Here is a 21,744-nt window from a genome sequence, read left to right on the forward strand (position 1 = left end):
CCTTTAAACTCTTTTCTGTGGTGACTTCTGCAAAAGCCAATCAGTTTAATTTTGATTAGTTATGTGGACCATTTGAGGTACTTAATATGAACTACACCCTTAACATTTAAAAAAAAAATGTGTACATGATCTTTACGACATTTGCTTGGACCTTGTAGTTCTTTGGTGTTGGAAAATCTCGTTGCTTCCATTGTTTTAATTGTTGTTTGGACTTGTACTGTTTAGGCCATAGTGAGGTACAGTGGGGCAAAAAAGTATTTAGTCAGCCACCAATTGTGCAAGTTCTCCAACATAAAAAGATGAGAGAGGCCTGTAATTTTCATCATAGGTATACCTCAACTATGAGAGACAAAATGAGAAAAAAAAATCCAGAAAATCACATTGTCTGATTTTTAAAGAATTTATTTGCAAATTATGGTGGAAAATAAGTATTTGGTCACCTACAAACAAGCAAGACTTCTGGCTCTCACAGACCTGTAACTTCTTCTGTAAGAGGCTCCTCTGTCCTCCACTCGTTACCTGTATTAATGGCACCTGTTTGAACTCGTTATCAATATAAAAGACACCTGTCCACAACCTCAAACAGTCACACTCCAAACTCCACTATGGCCAAGACCAAAGAGCTGTCAGAGGACACCAGAAACAAAATTGTAGACCTGCACCAGGCTGGGAAGACTGAATCTGCAATAGGTAAGCAGCTTGGTGTGAAGAAATCAACTGTGGGAGCAATTATTAGAAAATGGAAGACATACAAGACCACTGATAATCTCCCTCGATCTGGGGCTCCACGCAAGATCTGTCCCCGTGGGGTCAAAATGATCACAAGAACGGTGAGCAAAAATCCCAGAACCACATGGGGGGACCTAGTGAATGACCTGCAGAGAGCTGGGACCAAAGTAACAAAGGCTACCATCAGTAACACACTACGCCGCCAGGGACTCAAATCCTGCAGTGCCAGACGTGTCCCCCTGCTTAAGCCAGTACATGTGCAGGCCCGTCTGAAGTTTGCTAGAGAGCATTTGGATGATCCAGAAGAGGAATGAAACTAAAATAGAACTTTTTGGTAAAAACTCTACTCGTCGTGTTTGGAGGAGAAAGAATGCTGAGTTGCATCCAAAGAACACCATACCTACTGTAAAGCATGGGGGTGGAAACATCATGCTTTGGGGCTGTTTTTCTGCAAATGGACCAGAACAACTGTAAAGGAAAGAATGAATGGGGCCATGTATCGTCAGATTTTGAGTGAAAACCTCCTTCCATCAGCAAGGGCATTGAAGATGAAACGTGGCTGGGTCTTTCAGCATGCCAATGATCCAAAACACACTGCCTGGGTAACGAAGGAGTGGCTTCGTAAGAAGCATTTCAAGGTCCTGGAGTGGCCTAGCCAGTCTCCAGATCTCAACCCCATAGAAAATCTTTGGAGGGAATTAAAAGTCCATGTTGCCCAGCGACAGCCCCAAAACATCACTGCTCTAGAGGAGATCTGCATGGAGGAATGGGCCAAAATACCAGCAACAGTGTGTGAAAACCTTGTGAAGACTAACAGAAAATGTTTGACCTCTGTCATTGCCAACAAAGGGTATATAACAAAGTATTGAGATGAACTTTTGTTATTGACCAAATACTTTTTTTCCACCATAATTTGTCAGATTTTTGAAGTATTTATTTGCAATGTGATTTTCTGGATTTTTTTTTCTTCTCATTTTTGTGTCTCATAGTTGAGGTATACCTATGATGAAAATTACAGGCCTCTCTCATCTTTTTAAGTGGGAGAACTTGCACAGTTGGTGGCTGACTAAATACTTTTTTGCCCCACGGTATGTACATTTTATCCCAATTCATGAAATTTCTTAGTTTCTCCTGTCTGAATTTATTAGCTCAAGATTCTCCTTACAACACTGAATGTGATAATGGCTCATCTCAAGATGCAACATTCTAGACATGCACACATATTGTTCACATTTAGTTTTTCAATTCGATTGCATTCAGCTGATCCATAACTAATCGCTGTATAGTGTCTGCTTTCTTAGGCATCCTCATTCCTTGATTCTTCTTTTTGTTTGCTCCATGATGGCAACATTTTCGTCTGTCACTGATGTCCAAATCCATCAAGACATTGGGTCATTCTGTAGACCACTTCCTTATTATGGCATATAAATGGGACAGGTTGTGGTGTATTAATTAATTGTGTTAGAAACTTACTTATAAACCACAAATAATAGAAACTTGTAATTTGAATATTTTTGTGAGTTGCAAGTGGGAGAATGTGTAACCAGAAACAGGGCAGGATTTTAGAAAAGGGGCAGTTTAGAATGGTTTTTATCCATGCAAGGTCATTACAAGGAATGGTTCAATGATCTGGCATCTTTGAATACTCCAGCTTTCTTCCCAAATGCAAAAGGAACTGCCTGTTAGGTTAGCTGGCAATTTTCAGTTGGTCCTGTGTTAGTATGAGTGGCTGTGAGTTTGCTCAATCATGGACCGGTGTTTCATGTGCAGTTACCTTATGCTTTATGCCTGATTCTGCCGGCATAGGCAACTTGTCACTCTTAACAGATTGAAATGATTATGTTAGGTCACTTTGAATCTAACTAAGTAATTTATGCAATATTTAAAATATCATAGTAGTTTTTTTTTTTTTTTTACCTCAAAAACATCTTTGAGTGAGGAGAAACTTTCAGTTTGATTTACATTTCAAGTGATGTGTAAATCTAAGGTAAATCTAAGCCCTTTTCTGGCTGGATTCAGTGGCTCAAGGTTTACACACTATAGTCACTCATGCATTTTATGAAGCGGCTTTGACCATTTAGGCTGCAGCAGCCCAGATTCTTTCATTTTAACTCTGGTCATAAAATAAGTAATGTTGACTCTGTGAAGTCTAAAATCCTGTAAATGGGGGCCAGTAAGTGCATTAGGGGTATTCTCCTATTTCTGGGCATTTTTCTATATATATAAAATTTGGCTTTAAGACTAGTAGGTGTAAATAAATGAGAAATACTTTAACATCTGACCAAAATTCATATTTATTTTTAGTTTTAGGTGTGGTCACCATATGCATTTTTATACTCTACATCCGTAAGAAAAACAAAAAAGGGTGAGTAATTTCTCAAATTTTGAATTTTCTGTTAGTTGTTGTCATAATCTGACAGAAGACACTGACAAGCTCTGCACCTCACAAACCCATGTCTTAAGTGTAATGCTTTGATTGAAGGCTTATTACAAATAAAGTCCTGCAAAAGAGTTCTGAATTGCTATTTGTGCTTCTGCTAAATTTCACAATGCCTTTTTGTTACACCGTAAAGTGTTTTATCAAATAACTTGCTTCTCAATCCTCCTGAACGTCAGAAAATGAGAAGTGTCTAGCTGTAGACCTCCACAGCGCAGTGATACAGGAGCTATGCTGGACAGCCAATTGAAATTGCACTTTATGTCAGTTGATTTACTTGAAAGCCATCATTACTTGAGTCAGGTGACCCTCCCACATCCCTAATCTTTACCAATTAGTAACCGGGCGCATTGCATAACATCATTGATGTACAACACAAAGCGACAAGCTCCTCAATGGAGTGGAGCTCTGGAGGTCTGCAGCTAGACTCTTTTACAGAAACTGGTAATTCAGGTACTTGGGGCATGCAACCTTAGGAGAATCACTTAACAGGAAGGAAATTATAATGTCACTGTTGTGTTTCTCAAAAAAGCAATCAGGCTTTCATCTTTGTATTCTGACCTGTCACATGCTTCTTTATTGTATATTGGTGAAGAGCACTCACACCATGTTACTTTTTAACTCTCTAACTCTAATGGCCCTTGTGTCTGTTGGTGCTCCGATTCTTTGCTCCTTAACTCTTTATAATACTATTGATTCTTACAGTGACATTTCTTTTTTCATTGTCTTCAAAGTTTCATTTCACTACCGACATTACGAATTAGTAAGATGTAGTGCTTTTATCTTATTCTGTTTATTGTTAATTGTTTACTTGAATGCTTCATCACTTTTTGTGTCACTTTTTTGTGTGTCTGCTCATTTTGTATTGTCATCTGTTCTGAGGAGACATGCAAGTACGATGTACACATGACAATTTACTTGAATTTGACTTGACTTTAGATCCTACTATTTGCCTACGGAAGAACAACACTTTGTCAATGGAAGCAATGGAAACTCTGATGAGAAGGTATTTTTTCTATATGTATGAGAATTACTGACCATACGATTCTGAAATATAAAGGGTTACATGTGATTTTTTTTTTTTTTTTGCAGGTGTTAACACCTCAGGAAAAACTGTCTGTGTAGGTTAAGATTTCAGGGTCTCCTACTGTTTGTTCACTGGAATACTGTATGTCTCAGGTGTGCCACAGGTATATCCAAGATAAAGAAGCTTCTTCATTGGACTATGATTCTTGCATCTTTAATAATGTTTCTGGATCATACTCTTCAGTTTTTGTATAAAATGTGTACATAAAGTCTTTTGGGTTTATTTGTACTTACCGGATGACAAATGGGGGAATGTACATACACATCCAGTTCCTGAAAATACATCTTTAAAAGTAATATCATGATGTATTTTTCCTATTTTACCAGCTATAAAAAAAAGAAACACCAAACTGTCACCAAGTCCATGGTAAAAATTCTCGTCTTATTTATTTATTTTCATAAAAGCATAATATATGTGTATTTTTGTATTTACTGTATTCTACTATAACATGGGCGCCCACCTCAAACACATTGTTTTGTTCACATTAAGTGCTAACAATGCAATAAAAAAACTTACACTTTTATAAATTTCCATTTAGCTTCATTCAGCCTACTTGCTGGCACATGACTTATTCTAACCTTCAAGTCATAATAATCCAAAAGAATAAAACCAACGTTCTGTTGTCTTCATTGGGCATTACTTCATATCGAATACCTAATAAAGTCTTCACAGACATTAGGTGATTATATTTAAAAACCTCAGTTTTTCAGAGGTCACCACAGGATGCAGAATTTCTTGTATTTTATACTCATAATTTCTTACCTAGAAAATACAGTGAGTTGATTGAGTTAATAAGTTGATTTTTAAGTCATTAATTTGACTGCAGTACAGTGTAGTTTTTGATATATTATACCTCACAAATTAGGTGTTGTACAGATGAATATCAAGCTGACTTAAATACAGAAGCATCTTCTGCTGTGAGAATTATTTTATGACCTACAGTGTTAGAAGTGGCTTCATACATGCTACTCACAATTTTAGCAAAAATATAAAATCTGAAAAGCTTTCTAAATTATATCATTTTTATCAATACAGATGATCTGAAGGAAACAGTTGATACGTTGAAAGTTACGTTTAGCGTAATAGCTAAATTGTCTAATGTCTTATGCAGATTTTTGTATGTAGTTATCTTGGTTTTCATCTTCATGACTCATTGAAGAGTTCCATAATCCTCTTTCCTGGATTCTATCTCAAATACTTTCCCTTTATTTTCATGGATGATCTTGAGTATGTAATTTAAACTAAACTTTATAATAAACACCTCAAGGTGATACAAATTTCCTTAAAAAAAATGTTAAATTGCACTGAGATAGAAATTAACATTTGTGAAAAGGATTTGGTGGTTGTAATGAACTCAGCATGATTCATAATAAGGATATTTGCAGAAGTAGTGCAGATGGGCTGGCAGACTGCACTTCACGTCTTAGTTTGTGGAATGCGAGACAGGAGAAGGCCTGATTAAGCTGTGCAGCACACTTGAGAAAGTACTAGTATTATGTGTTAGCTTTGTTCACTGTATTAGAAGACAGATGTGACAGTTTTCTAAAGAAGAGTTAACAGAGGTTCAAGACAGCAGGGCATGACTTATGATTACATACTAAACAAGTCATGTTAATAGAAACCCAAGAAGTTTATCATACTGGTGAGGGAACTGAATTTGATGGCAGGTTAATCATAAAGGAAGTGCTTGTGGGGAAAGAAGTGTTTGACACTTATATTAAAAACCTCTTTTCACTGAGAAGAATGAATATGTAAATCTAGGAAAACAGGTGAAATATTTATGGACATGTGTCCAGTTTTTCTTTTTATGATCATTAAGGAAATGAACATTTACATTTCCTGACTTGCCACTATATTGTTAACGCTGCTTGTCAACGTCTCTCTCATCCCCCTTTCCTCGGTTCTTGTTAACATTCATACCACAAAATGCTTTGCATCTTGTTGAAGCTTGTTATTTGGCCAGTTCCATTTTTCAAAACACAATTCATGACTTTATCAAACTTTTCTTCCTTTTTGCTTTTTGTTTTGTGTATTTACATTTTTCTGATGCTTCCTTTCGCTTTCATTTCTGAAACTTTCAAACTTTTGGGTGGTCTTCTTTATAGAGGAAAACCTATGCATTCCTAAGACCACTGCTCCGCTAATTTGGTAAATGAAGTTGATGCTTATGTATCAGTGTTGTGACAAAAATTACGGTATATTTGTAAAGTTGTGTAGCTATGTGTATGAAGAGGTAATGTGTCTTCTTTTGGGTGCTCTAGTGTCAAAACTGGAAAACGTGTATTTTTCTACTGCTGTAATGATAGCATAAGGTGTTTTTTTTATCAGTTGCTTAGTAGTTTAATGTACGAGGATTTATGGGGTGAAGCACTTTTTTTCTTTTCTATTTAAACAATTTGTATTTTTCTGCACTTTAATGTTCATATCCATGAATTTTGTACATTCTTTGTCTGCACTGATAATTAAATCTTAATTTATTAAACACATGCTCTGTCAAGTTTTTAATAATCACATCACAAGTTTTCTGTTTCTGTTGCCAATGTATATTAATTTGAAGTTGCCTCGCATATTCCTAGTAGTTAACATCTTTCAGAATCCTTCATTTCTTTTTGTGATTTTTTTTTTTTTAATTATATAATGAACAGAACATCAAGAAATGTTAGAAGAAACAACCCTAAAAGTTAAACAACCTAGCTGAAGCCAACCTATTTCAGTCTGAGCCAAAGGATAGGTTTGGTGAGATAACCAGCCATCACTGTAAGCTACAAAGGGCAAGTAACAAAAAATGTAATTTGTGGACAGAGTATATCTTTAAAGAGTGATTACAGATAGTTTTTATGGTGGGTGTGTGTGAAATTAAATTTTGTTTCTGATACAGAAGGAAGCTACACCTGGAGCACCACAAAGAACAGTCCTGACTCCTTTTCTCTTCACTCGGTACACCTCAGACTATAACTCCAGGGGCCTCATGCATAACGCCGTGCGTAGAATTCGCACTATAACATGACGTAACACAAAAGCTGAAATGTGCTTACGCACAGAAAAATCCGGATGCAGGAATCTGTGCATTCGCCAACTTCCGCGTTCTTCCGCTACATAAATCCCGCTCAGCGTGGAAATAAACGCACGTGCACGCGCCTGCTGTCCCGCCCCAACTCCTCCCAGAATTACGCCTCTTTGAATATGCAAATCAATATAAATAGCCCTTAAGCCCAGCATTCTGTGAAAAGGCAAAGGTACGAGGAAAAATAGAAGAATTTCAGCGAATACCAAAGAAAAACGTACTATTTGTTGATTTAAACAGTTATATAAGCAACATAAGGAAGTTGATCGAGTGACATAGCGTGTCTGAGAAACTCGAAAGCTCAAGTTCACAAAGTCGCACAGTGCCCGAAATAAAAAAGAAGTTATCACATATCAAAGTCAGCATGAAAAGGCGACTCATAGCCCACCGTCTGAGTGTCATATGAAAGCTTATTAGGGTACAGTGGAAAAAAAAGGCACACAGTGTGAAAAAAGCACGAAATTTCAACTTTAATTTCGAAATTTCCACTTTAATCATGTAGTTTATTTTGTCATTAAAGTAGAACATCATAAACGTCATCTTAAAATCATTTAATGTACTAGTTTCTCAAATCCCATTGTAACTAAAGTAGCACATTAAATGCTTTGTTGTGTATTTGATCTTCTATGTGTGAATCACTACCTGCTCTTCCTCTGACAGGACACAGAATCCATTAAATTTGTAATATTACAGCTCTCTGAGTAATTAAAATACTGAGAAGTATACATGATATAATTTTCATGATGATATGAATTAAAGCATGTTATTAAACATGGGAACACGGTGGCGCAGTGATTGTTCATGTCTTACACAAGATGCTTGCTGCGCCATGCGTGACCTTCAATGAAATGCTTTATTACAGAAGTACTGTCTTTTTCAAACGTTCTAACCTCCAATTCCTGTCCTTACTTTTCTTTCTCCAAATACCCAATTGCCACACAGTCAGCTCTGTAACAGACGTTAAGCCATCTGTAAGCTTAGAACGTTGATTCTTCAAAACTTTTAAGGAACATCGAAATATCTTCGTAATGTTTAATTATTCTATCCATCTATCCTTCCAGTGTCGCGCCAGCCACAGCATGAATACAGCACGAGACAGGAATAATCCGTGAACGAAGCTCAAGTTTCTCGCTAGCACTGCGGCACCGTGTAGTTAAAGTTAAAGTTTTATCTGTATAATATAATCAACATATTTTGCTGCATTTCATCTTAAAAATGATATTGTCATCATATGTAAATACGCACTTTGTAAAGTGGCTCAGGTTGTGCAATATTATAACTATCATAAATACAATTACCTCACGGTAACTTGCAAGTACAAACAGTTCTACAAGGAGCACTTGATGGACTGATTGAGTGCGTTTAGAGTTCTTGGGATGAAACTGTTTGTGAACCGCGAGGTCCGAACAGCAAAGGCTGTGAAGCGTTGGTCAGATGAGAGCCGTTCAAATAGCGAATGGCTGAGGCAGTGAGTGCTTGATGCTGTATACCGATAATTCTCTATCCGATCACTGTAGATCTGTGATTCACACTCAGATACAGTGATATAAATACTCCGAGTGATGCAGTGAGAGTAATATGGAAAAAGATGATCCGCTGTGGCAACCCCTAATGGGAGCAGCTGACAGAAGAAGAAGAAGAAGGTGCAGTGAGAGTAACAACGCTAAAGCAGTTATGGTATTTAGAATAGTTTGACCATTCTGTGGACCATTATATTGTTACAAGTTAATTACAATCAGATGCATTAAATTTATGAACGATATGCGGTTAATTTCAATGTATTTGATAAAGCCGCTGTCGTGGATGTGGATCTAAGAAAGGGTAACCACACAGGAACAGTAGCACTGCTTTGACGCTGGGTGCCACCAGTCTGCAAAACCGAGCGGAGAACTTGCGTACGACAGGGTATGAGGACTCGTAGAAAAGTGCGTGGCTTTACGCCAAGTGTAGGTTTTATACATTGTGATTTGAACGTGGAAACGTTCTTACGCAACATTTCTTTGCGTATGCACCGTTTATACATGAGGCCCCAGGTATGGGGTGTATTGATAAGGGGGATGAAACCAGTGGAGAACTTGACATCAGCAAAACCAAGGACTTGGTTATTGATTTTTCTGCACACCAAAAAGCCTCTATGCCCGGTTGCTATTTAGGAAATGAATGTAAAATCGATGCATTGCTACAAGTACTTGGGGGGTCCACATCAATGGTAGGCTGGGTTGGTCTCGTAACACAGAGGAACTATATATTTTTTTATTTTCTTAGGTTGCTGTGCTCCTTTAATGTGGGTAGTGTCATCCTTCACATCTTCTACAACTGTGTGAGAGCCACTGTGATTTCATACTCTGTGGAGTGCTTGGCTGATAACATCACTACAAGAGAGGCCCACCAAATCAACAAGCTAATTAGAAGGGCAGACACAGTTATGGGACACACTCTGGATCCCCAGGAAGAAGTAGAGAAGGAGAGAATTAAAACAAAACCTTTTGAATGATGCTGCACATCCTTTCTGTAACACACTAACACTGATGACTTCAGACAATGAATCATTCAGTAGAAGTGTGTTAGGAAATTTAAAAGGGCAGACTCAGTTATGGGACGCACTCTGGAACCCCTGGAAGAAGGAGAGAATTAAAACAAAACCTTATGAATAATGCTGCACGTCCTGTCTGTAACACACTAACACAGAGGACTTTCAGCCAATGAATCATTCAGCAGAAGTGTGTTAGAAAACGCTGCTGGGGCTCCTTCATACCAACAGCAGTACACCTGTATAAGGCCTCACTTTGATTGCAAAGTTGGAAGTTTTCTTTCTTTTTATTCATTCTGATGTGTGATCAGACCATAGTGTGTGTATGTGAACATATAATTTCTATCTATCAACCTTGTGTAAAGAGCCAAATTTCCCTTTGGGAGAGATACAAAGTTCTATTTTTTTAATGTTAAGGGCAATAGTATAGTTTAATAAAGAATAAAAATAAAAAAACAGGATTTCCATATATAAACGGTTATATATTAATTCAGATAATAGGAAATAACAAAAAAAAAAACTCAAGTTACATAGAACTTCAGGTCCAAAAACAGAGCACACCCTTACTAAGATTCTCTTTCGCACAGATACTGGGATGGGTAGTTGTCAGGCCGTCTCCATCCTGGAATGCAAGTAGTGGGAGACTACTCACACCGCGGGGGCAGTGGATGGACACAAACAAGGCCATTTGGGTGAAACAGGAGTGGAGTCTCACAGCAGGTGCATTGAGATGGATGGTGGAATTGACACACAACCTAGTATGGAGACTTAGGTTTGGCTGCTGTGTAACCACCAGGGGCCTCATGTATAACGCCGTGCGTAGAACTCACACTATAACATGGCGTAAGCACAAAAGCGGGATTGTGCGTACGCACAGAAAAATCCAGATGCAGGAATCTGTGCGCACGCAAACTTTTACGTTCTTCCACTACATAAATCCCAATCAGCGTGAAAAGTAACGCACGTGCACGCGCCTTCTGTCCCGCCCCAACTCCTCCCAGAATTATGCCTCTTTGAATATGCAAATCAATATAAATAGCCTTCTGTGAAAAGACAATGGGAAAAGCACGGGGGGAAATATAAGAATTTCAGCGAATACCAAGTGGAGGCAAAGGAAAAACGTACTATTTGTTGGTTTAAACAGTGGTATAATCAACAAAAGGAAGTTGATAGAGTGACAGAGTGTCGGAAAAACTCGAAAGCTCAAATTCACAAAGTCGCACAGTGCCCGAAATAAAAAAAGAAATCACATATCACAGTCGCCGTGAAAAGGCAAGTCGTAGCCCACCGTCTGAGTGTCATATGAAAGCTTATTAGGGTACAGACAAAAAATAGGCACACAGTGGGAAAAAAGCACGAAATGTCAACTTTAATCTCAAAATTTCCACTTTAATCATGTAGTTTATTTTGCCATTAAAGTAGAACATCATAAACTTCATCTTAAAATCGTTTATTTTACTAGTTTCTCAAGTAGCACGTTAAATGCTTTGTTCTGTATTTGATCTTCTATGTGCTCTATGTGTGTAAATCACTACGTGCTTCCGTTCTTTCTCTTTCTCCGACAGGACACAGAATCCATTACATTCGTGATATTACAGCTCTCGGAATAATTAAAATACTGAGATGTATACGTGATATCTTTTTCACGATGATAGGAATGAAAGCATGTTATTAAACATGGGAACACGGTGGCGCAGTGATTGTTCATATGTCACGCAAGAGGCTTGCTGCGCCATGTGCGACCTTCAATGAAATAATTTATTGCAGCAGTACTGTCTCTTTTAAACGTACTAACCTCCAATTCCTGTCCTTACTTTTCTCTCTCCAAATACCCAATCGCCACACAATCAGCTCTGTAATAGACGTGAAGCCATCTGTAAGCTTAGAACGCCAATTTTCAGAACTTTTAAAGAACATTGAAATATCTTCGTAGTACATGTTTAATTATTCTATTCGTCTATCCTTCCAGTGTCGCGTCAGCACCAGCAATAATACAACGCAAGGCAGGAGCTATCCCTGAACTAGCTAGCGCTGCGGCACCGTGTCCTCACATGTTTAATTATTAACAATACAGATTATTTAAATGAAATTAAAGTTTTATCTGTATAATATAATCAACATATTTTGCTGCATTTCATCTTAAAAATGATATAGTCATCATACGTATGTAAATACGCGCTTTATAAAGTGGCGCAGGTTGTGCAATATTATAACTGTAGTGCAAGTTTACAGTGAGGTAATTGTACTTATAAGTAAACAGTTCTACAAGGAGCACTTGATGGACTGATTGAGTGCGTTTAGAGTTCTTGGGATGAAACTTTTTCTAAACCGCGAAGTCCGTACTGGGAAGTCTCTGAAGCGTTTTGCCTTGGCTGAGGCAGTGTCTGCTTCATGCTGTATACCGATAATTCTCTTTCCAATCAGCTGCTGCTGTGATTCCCCACTCAGATACAGTGATATAAATACTCCGAGTGGTGCAGTGAGAGTAATATGGAAAAAGATGATCTGCTGTGGCAACCCTTAACGGGAGCAGCTGAAAAAAGAAGAAGTGCAGTGAGAGTTACAACGCTAAAGCAGTTACGGTATTTGTAATACTATGGCTATTCCGTGGCCCATTATATTGCTGCAGGATAATTACTTCAGATGCATTCCACTAATAAACAATATGCAGTTAATTTCAGTGGATTTATAAAGCCGTGTCAGGAATGTGGATCTAAGAAAGACCACACAGGAACAGTAGCACTGCTTTGATGCTGGGTGCCGCCAGTCTGCAAAACCGAGCTGAGAAATTGCGTACGCCAGGGTATTAGGTACCGTGGAAATGTGCGTGGCTTTACGCCAAGTTTAGGTTTTATACATCGCGATTTGAGCGTGGAAAGGTTCGTACGCAACATTTCTGTGCGTACGCACCATTTATACATGAGGCCCCTGGCCTTTTAAGGCCCACTTCTTTTGTTGCCTTGCACACCACCTGAGGGCTGCTGCAATACGTTGATACAGGACTACTTTTTACAACAATTGAGTTACCTCAATGTTTATTTTAAAATCGTGAGGCAATTTAATGACAATCATTAAAATTGGAATTGATGTTTTTTAAGAATGTCAATCTCATAATTTTGATTAAGTCACCCAGACTCTGCCATCCAGCAACATTTAGCCCATGGAATCTTCATAGGTTGCAGGTGCGTAAATGGGCAAAGCTGCAAGAAGAAATGTTTACGGGGAAAGTTGGAAGTGTGAAACATCATGGGACGGCTGCTGAGGTTGACTGTCATAGTTGAGTTTGACCTGGTGGAGACCATGGGGTTTGAACTGAAAGACAGCATTGAGGTTTAGAATATTTGAGCAGGTTCAAAGTGGTGTGCTGTGTTTGGAAGATGATGTAAAAGAGAAGACTCAAGGTCAGTAGACTGGATGTGGTCAGTCAGTAATAATTAGCCATCAGTAGTACATCATTGTGGCTTGTGAGCCTAATTTGATGATTTTGTATTCATGCACACATACTGTGGATACAGTATATGCTATAATTTTGCAAACATGCATGATGTCACACACATGCGTTTGGGAGGCAACCTCAGGGCTCATTTGATATTAATTACCAACTAGGGGTTGGTGCTGTCATCTAATGCTTCTCTTCTACCTCCATCTGCAGAAACACTAAATGACGGACTGGCCTTTGGTGATGTCACTTCCGATGTCCAGTCTACCGAAAACACCTCTTCCTAGGAGTGTCCTAAATAAACCCCCTTCTTGGTTGAGTATGGAGAGAACTGTCTGAAGAAGACTTGATTTATTTTTGTTTCAATTTAATTTCCAACAGAATATATGGAGATCACTTTGATGATCTGTTTATTCTTTCACAATATATACAGTGGATTCAAAAAGTATTCAGACCCCTTCCCTTGTTTTCACTTCTTGCTGTGTTGTAGCCTTACGTTAAATAGTACACATTCTTTTTTCTCCTCCATCAACCAACACTCAATACCACAGAATGACAAATCAAAAACAGAATTTTAGACATTTTTGCAAATTTATTAAAAATAAAAGACTGAAATATCATGCAAGTACCCAGACCCTTTGTTATAACACTTGAATTCTGGTTTATGTGCATCCCATTCTACTGATCATCATTGAAATGTTTCTACACCTTCTTTGCAGTACACCTGTGGTCAATTCATATGATTGAACATAACTAGGAAAGGCACACACCTGTCTACAGAACGTCACGCTCCTGACAGTAGGTGAGGCTTCAGGGTGACATTACAGTGAATTCAACACTGCAAACCAGTCAGGATATTAACAGATCGCCAGAGGCTTAGCAAAGAAAACCAGTCGGTGCAGAAAGGAGCCTAATGAGGAGGCTGGTGATGAAAGGATCAGTCAAGCGAAACCCAGACAGGTTTGATTTCCCAGGCAGGGTGCTTGCTTTGCACAGCTGAGCCTGGTTGTGCTTGTTTCCAAGACATGTTATTTTTATTCATCCGTTATTTTTCTCAAATCCACAATACAGGGTGGTGGAGAGCCACTTTTGTTCACTCATCTGTTTTGAATTTGTACACACTGACTTGCACATTCCACAACCCCTTCACACTTACACATTCCCAGTATGTTTAGTAATAATACACAAGGGATAAAGTCACATTTTACTTTTAGTGCACTGAATTCTCCAGCCAATACAGGTCAAAACACTTTCCACACTGAAGATTAGGGTGAGATGGTTTACTAGAGTGGGATGGGGGGGGGACGGCAGTGACTTGACTCCCACTGCCGCAGCTGGCAAGAGATGATAAGAGAGGCACTGAGCAGCCCTGCTCAAGACTTTCACTTACTGCTTTCAGGAACCAGTCCTGAGTATTTTTATTGGTTCCACTTTCCTGTACTGCTGATAACCTTTTGCACATTTTCTCAGAAACTGAAGCCAAGATTTGAGAACATTGATACAGCAACTCCTAGGCTCAGCAGCTTATAACTAACAGCAGTTATAAAGGAGATAGATAGATAGATAGATAGATAGATAGATAGATATGAAAGGCACTATATAACAGATAGATAGATAGATATGAAAGGCACTATATAATAGATAATGAAATACACTAATAGATTTACAGGTTGATAGATAGCAATGAAAGTCCGTATATAATAGATAGTTAGAAATGAAAGGCACTATATAATAGACATGTGGCAGCCATGTTGATTATTACTCCAACACATTAAATAACACCATAGATGATGGAGAGCTTGTGAGGTGTTCATAAAGCTTCAGTTTTATTACGGAACATCCATATGAAATTATTCCGTGAAATATAATCAGTCTAGGGCAGTCCTGGCTATCTCCCTAATGTGATTCATATGGTGTCACTCAGCTTTCTCCAGCGCTCTCATTTCCTGAAACAATTAACTTGCTCTGGAGCAGTCGGATTTTGTGCTCACACCATGTGCTACTATGTGTTATGGAGAATCTTCTCCCTTGTGGTGCATATCAAGTTCAAATTACATCATCCATCTGTTTCCTGGTCTGATTAGTCCATTGTATGAGTTTATCCCAGCAGCACCAACAAAGTTCCAATTTAGGTACATAAACTAGACAAAGGCCCATATGGGTTTATGAGAGGAAGACTGCCAAATATTTTAGATTTTTTTGAGCAGGCAAATGCAATAGTTGACAAATGAAATAAATGCAAACAACACGTTGACTAATGAACACAGTGCTTCTAGAGGAAACGAATAAATGGCAGTACTGTCTGTTTCTGTCTGCTTCTTGGTCGTTTCGACAATGCTTTTCAAATGTTATAAAAGTTCTTAAGCTTTCCCCGTTGACACGTATATTATATCGAACAGGGATTTGCGGTATGAGGGGTCCTCCTTGCTGTTCTAAATACATTGTGAGGATGTTAGTTTCAGCAGACTAGTATTTTATTAGATGGGCAGCCGGTTAATACTTTGATAATATTCAGTTAATTATAGCGACGCATTGCCTGAAAATCCTGACTGTCCCTCTCACCGGGACGTCTGGCCACCCTAGTAATTTTTAGTGATGGTGAAATACTGAATCATTATAATGTGCAGGTAATGGAGTTGTGAGCTTGGTTTAGTGTTGGTAAACACTACTAACTAAATGTTTACAGGCCCGGCCTTAGGCATAGGCGAAGTAGGCGACCGCCTAGGGCCCCGGCGTCCGGGGGGGGTCCCGAAACGTCTCCTTGGTCTAATTTTCATGCATTTCGCAGAGCGTCCAGGGGGGCTCCACCCCCTTCAGGGGGCCCCTGGACCCCCCATTCGCCTAGGGCAGGGGTAGGCAACGTCAGTCCTGGAGAGCCGCAGTGGTTGCAGGTTTTTGTTCCAACCCAGTTTCTTAATGAGCAATCAATTATTGCTGATGAAACACTTATTGCTTAAGTGATAGTTTGATGCTTCATTTTAGTGGTCTCGCTTGTTAAGTCTCCCCGCCCTTAATTGCTTATTTCAATCTTAAACAGCTGCATTCAGTGTGTTAATGGCTCCTTATTTAGTAATAAGATGTAAAAGACGAAGCAGCCAGAAGTTCTCCATCTAGCTGACGTTGCCTACCCCTGGCCTAGGGCCCCATAATACCTAAGACCGGGCCTGATGTTTATTTGCACTGTGCACAACGGCTCACGCGCCACAGGGTACTTCAGAAATCTTTAGATAACCCTTTGTTTTCCATGCTTGCATTTTAGACTTTTAAGGTTAGTAAGATCATTTAACTTACCAGTTGTTACTAATGAAAGCATCGAGAGGAGGAAGATACACGTAGCGGTCATGCGCGTGCCTCATAGGAGTTGCTGGTAAGAGGAATGCAGTGTCGCGCGCGTACGCAGCCAGCAGTTACTTCCTGTACTGCACACGCCATCTGCAGATTCTTCATTAACTAGTGCTGAGCATCGACACAGAATTACTAGATGCCTCATGACCAGCAGCATCGTATGTCAACGTCGCCGCCATATTGCGAGTGGCACTGCTGTGGAGTGAAGTAATGGATAAAGATGCCTCACGCATGTGCTGCTTGGGATTGTACAAACCGCTGTACGCTCCAAACCAGATCACAGGGATTACATTTAATAGGTGAAGCTGAACAATTGTTTTGGTTATATTTGTCCATTAGAAAATCCTGTTTTATAATCTTAACTTTAGCTACACCAGGCTAAGCAAGCAAAGCTATGCATTTATGCGCTCAAGTGAGCCTCCAAACAACGTTTTGGCTAAACGTATTTAGTCACTAACTATGTAGATTGTTGTTAGCTGTTAACATTTCCCAAAGTAATCAACCTCAGGAAGCAGTGGGAGGTAGCCCTTAGACGGGATTTTGAGAAAGCTGTCCTGTGATGTGTGCCCTGCTAGTTTGGTAACAGATGCCATACCGGCATCACATGATCAAAGCTACCACTTGCTCACATTAAAAAACAAAGGAGGTTTAATGATTCCTTCTGAGGGTCCAGTCAAGGTGGTCAAAGTAGCTGAGCGTGTTATCCTACAGTCGACATTAGGACAAGCTGTCAGTGTATCTTTGATCAGTCAGTTTGTTTGGGCTGAGATTGGTTCAGATGATGTGTTTATTCTGAAGGAGCACATCGAGGAAACACAGTTTGAAATTGACAACCATCATTTTATGCTCATGTCTTTAGTTGTGTCTGTCTTCCACAAACTAAGGCTGCACCATATTGCCAGACTGAATACTCTCAAATTACAGAGTGGCAACACATGGAAAAAGCTATGGAAGACAGTTCTGTTTCACGGATTTTAGATCCTATCCTGTATATATTTAAGTAACTACATTGTGTGTGTGTGAGAGAGAAAGAGAGAGATTGAGAGAGGAATGAGTGAAATGTTTTCATAAATTATTAAGCCAATTTGTATACAATAAAATTGTTTATTTTTGTCATTGAGTGTATCATTTCACTGTTAAAAGAAAGACAAAGATAACTGGCAGTAACATTGCAAAATTCACAATCGGTATGCCAGTTTGAAAAGATAAATTTTGAGGGCAGTTTTAAAATGTGTTATTGAATCGAGCTGACGGATATGAGAGGGAAGAGAACTCCAGAGTTGAGGAGCACTATGAGAGACACTCGAGCTCTCACAGAACTGAGTTTGATGTACGGTACAGAAAGTCAAGCTGCAGATGAGGATCTGAGTGAGCGAGAGGAGTGTAAGTCTGCAGGAGATGAGTGAGGTTGTGGAGAGCTTTAAATGTTAAGAGCAGTATTGTGTATTGTATTCAGTAGTGAACAGGGAGCCAGTGAAGTTGAGAGAGAATAGGTGTAATATGTTCAGTGGATTTAGAACAGCAGGTTATTATCCTGACAGCAGAATTTTGAGTAAGTTGTAAGTGATGGATAAGTTTTTGTGGGATGCCAGATAGAATAGCATTATAGTAATCTATACAGTGAGGTGACTTGGGCATTAACCAATATTTCAGTACTGTGTTGCGTAAGAACAGGACAAAGTCTAGAAATGTTTCGGAGATGGAAGAAGGCAGTCCGAGAAATGTTACTTATAAGGGATGAATTATTGAATAATAATTATTATTATTATTTAATAATTGTCATTATAGTGTATAAATGGATATAAATAATTGCATTTAAACGATTTGCCAAAATCTGTTGTATGTAAACGATACTGTTTTAAACGTTATTGTTTTTTCATCAGAAAACCCGGTTTCCACGTTTACCTGTATTAGTTTAAATGGCACTTTTGCCACTCGCAATATGGCAGACACGCTGACGTATCGTGTCTACTGGGCAACACAGTGAACGTGGCTTCTATCTATATATGACTATGGTGCTGAGGACCAGTTTGCGTCTATTGGAGGTGAAAAAGAAGAAAATATACAGAATACACCAGCTGGTGCAACCACTCTCAGGGTAAAACTGAAGCAGTGAACTGATTCGTGACACAGACGCATAGAACGTTTCTCTGTTTTAAGATAGACGAGCTCGCAAATTCGCCAATTAATTTCAATGGGAGATTTTCAAATTTTAAAACAGTTTTCAGAGCAATCTGTTCAAGATATCTCGATCAAAATTGAATTGTCTTGACAAATTTCCCTTGAAGAATGCCATGTTTTAGGATAAATTCTGAAGTGGAGGACAATCGTGTGTGATCTGTTTTGATTGATTTCTTAAGCGTCCATTCTTTTTCATAGAATAGTTTATAATTCGGAAAACGTTGTGATTGACTTGAGTTGAGAATTTATTGTCACATACTCAGTAAATGGTCAATGTGCAATTAAAATCGTACTGTGCATGTTCTTCTGACCACCAAGTATACACATATTAAACACACGACAATACAATCAACATCCATCCATCCATCCATTTTCCAACCCGCTGAATCCAAACACAGGGTCACGGGGGTCTGCTGGAGCCAATCCCAGCCAACACAGGGCACAAGGCAGGAACCAATCCTGGGCAGGGTGCCAACCCATCGCAGGACACACACAAACACACCCACACTCCACGCAGGGAGGACCCGGGAAGCGAGCCCGGGTCCCCAGATCACCCAACTGCGAGGCAGCAGCGCTACCCACTGCGCCACCGTGCCGCCCATACAATCAACATGCAAATAGTAAATAGATAAGAAAAAAATGTTCACATTAAATACAGCAATGAAATGTAAGCATATGTAGTTCTAATACAGTAAGTATTATAAAAACAATGAAATTGAGAGATAGAGAGATTGAAACTTATAAACCAAAAGCAACATGTAATACAGATATCATAATTCAAAATGTGAATTGAGCAGGTACCTTTCTGGATGGGCGGCACGGTGGCACAGTGGGTAGTGCTGCTGCCTCGCAGTTAGGAGACCCGGGTTCGCTTCCCGGGTCCTCCCTGCGTGGAGTTTGCATGTTCTCCCCGTGTCTGTGTGGGTTTCCTCCAGGTGCTCCAGTTTCCTCCCACGGTCCAAAGACATGCAGGTTAGGTGCATTGGCAATTCTAAATTGTCCCTGGTGTGTGTGCCCTCTGGTGGGCTGGCGCCCTGCCTGGGGTTTGTTCCTGCCTTGCGCCTTGTGCTGGCTGGGATTGGCTCCAGCAGACCCCCGTGTGTTGGACAGTGACTGACGGACTGACCTTTCTGGATAGACCTTCATTCAGTATGTGCAGGCAAAGTCAGATATTGTGACTAATTGTCTGAGGACAAAGCCTGTTCTATAGTCATGTAGTCCTGGATTTCACACTCTGCCTGATTACTGTCCTTTATAATGCTGTGAGCCCTGCTGATGACTCTGTCATACTAAATGTCCATCAGAGATGGAAGAGCTGTTGGAATGGTTTGAGAATTCTTTACCATCTAGTGCTGTGGGACCAGGTCAGATCCTTAGCACTGTAAACACCTAGAAGTTTAAAGGTTTTTGACTCTCTCCACCTCTGCCTCACTAAAAGGTGTGTATGCTGTTCCCTCCTTTTCCATGACTGCACAATCATCTTCTTTGTTTCACTAGTATTTAATTGGAGATTGTTGTTCTGGTACCATATTATCAGATTTACTACCTCCTTCATGTAGGCTGCCTCATTTCCCCCAGTAATCAGTCCAATGACTGCGGCATCATCAGCAAAGTTAATGATACTGGTGTTATTCAACTGGTGTTATAAAATTCGTAAGCTGGAAATGTGATTCTTAATTCAGGCTACCCATGGTGTGCCTCTTAGGTTTACAGGGTCCTTATTGTCACGTGTACAGTGAAATTCTTTCTTGCATGTGCTAATCAGCACTTCTGTCTTTCTTATCTGAAATAACTACTTTATCTCACAGTTAGAATTATAGTTAGAGAAGACCCATGATTTTGAAAATGTTCTTATGAAACTTCAAATCAAATACTCAACAAGGGAAGCAAAAATACAAATTAATGTTCATACTGGGCAGCACGGTGGCACAGTGGGTAGCGCTGCTGCCTCGCAGTTAGGAGACCCGGGTTCACTTCCCGGGTCCTCCCTGCGTGGAGTTTGCATGTTCTCCCCGTGCCTGCGTGGGTTTCCTCCCACAGTCCAAAAACATGCAGGTTAGGTGCTTTGGCGATCCTAAATTGTCCCGTGTGTGTGCATGCGCGCCCTACAGTGGGCTGGCGCCCTGCTCTGGGTTTGTTTCCTGCCTTGCGCCCTGTGTTGGCTGGGATTGGCTCCAGCAGACCCCCGTGACCCTGTGGTTGGGATATAGCTGGTTGGATAATGGATGGATGTTCATATTTTTACAATTTTTGTTCAGTGGACAAAGTACTAAATCATATCATACATAAGTAGTCAATGTGATTCCAGATAGCGATTATGACTATTGTAAAATAGTGAAATGTACAAGTTTATGCACCTTTTAAACTGTGTCGTAAAAAATTCAAACCGTGAGTCACCTAAGAGTGTCTATTCTTCAAGCTCACAGCAGAAATAAAACTTTCTGGCTGCAGAGTCGCACACCCAAGCAAAAGTATGAGGAGAACACAACACACTCCAGGGGCCTGCCCATGCAACCCAGATAGAGGCTAGCTGCACTGGACACAAAGAAAATTTCATAAGCTTCAAAAAATAATTTTTTATAGATAAGAAATTACATTCAATGTGTCATCAAATTAGAAAAAAATTATTATGATGATTAAAGTGAATTCACTATAAAAATTTTAATAATACAGTAAATTACTGAGGACACCTTATTTAATTTTTGCAAAAACAACACCATCTTCTGGTTCGTGGGTGTAGTGCCAAAGAGGAGCCACCCACTTGTTTGTCAATGAAAAAATGCAAACCTCACATAATCACCGAGTTATCAGAGTCTCTAATGACAGATACAGTAGGAAAAGCCTATTGACAAAATTGCATATAGTCTACAAACTAATAAACAACTAAGCCTACTGACAAGGTTTTATTTTTTATTTTCGTTTTTAAATTGTC

The 21,744-nt window shown here is 39.4% G+C and overlaps 2 protein-coding genes across 4 annotated transcripts in view; both read left to right on the forward strand.

Moving 5' to 3' along the window:
* LOC114647908 (CUB and sushi domain-containing protein 1-like) overlaps nucleotides 1-5,800 on the forward strand; it is a 65,815-nt gene extending 60,015 nt beyond the window's left edge. For all 3 annotated transcript variants that reach the window (XM_028796613.2, XM_028796614.2, XM_051924824.1), the window contains 3 exons: nucleotides 3,034-3,094; nucleotides 4,106-4,172; nucleotides 4,259-5,800. In XM_028796613.2, coding sequence (XP_028652446.2) covers nucleotides 3,034-3,094; nucleotides 4,106-4,172; nucleotides 4,259-4,291 — 161 coding nt within the window. In that variant the 3' untranslated portion in view covers nucleotides 4,292-5,800. The remainder of the gene's footprint in view (nucleotides 1-3,033; nucleotides 3,095-4,105; nucleotides 4,173-4,258) is intronic.
* LOC114647906 (C4b-binding protein alpha chain-like) overlaps nucleotides 1-21,744 on the forward strand; it is a 522,597-nt gene that overhangs the window by 257,208 nt on the left and 243,645 nt on the right. The window lies entirely within an intron of this gene.

This window comes from Erpetoichthys calabaricus, chromosome 3 (assembly GCF_900747795.2).
Source record: "Erpetoichthys calabaricus chromosome 3, fErpCal1.3, whole genome shotgun sequence".
Taxonomy (NCBI): domain Eukaryota; kingdom Metazoa; phylum Chordata; class Cladistia; order Polypteriformes; family Polypteridae; genus Erpetoichthys; species Erpetoichthys calabaricus.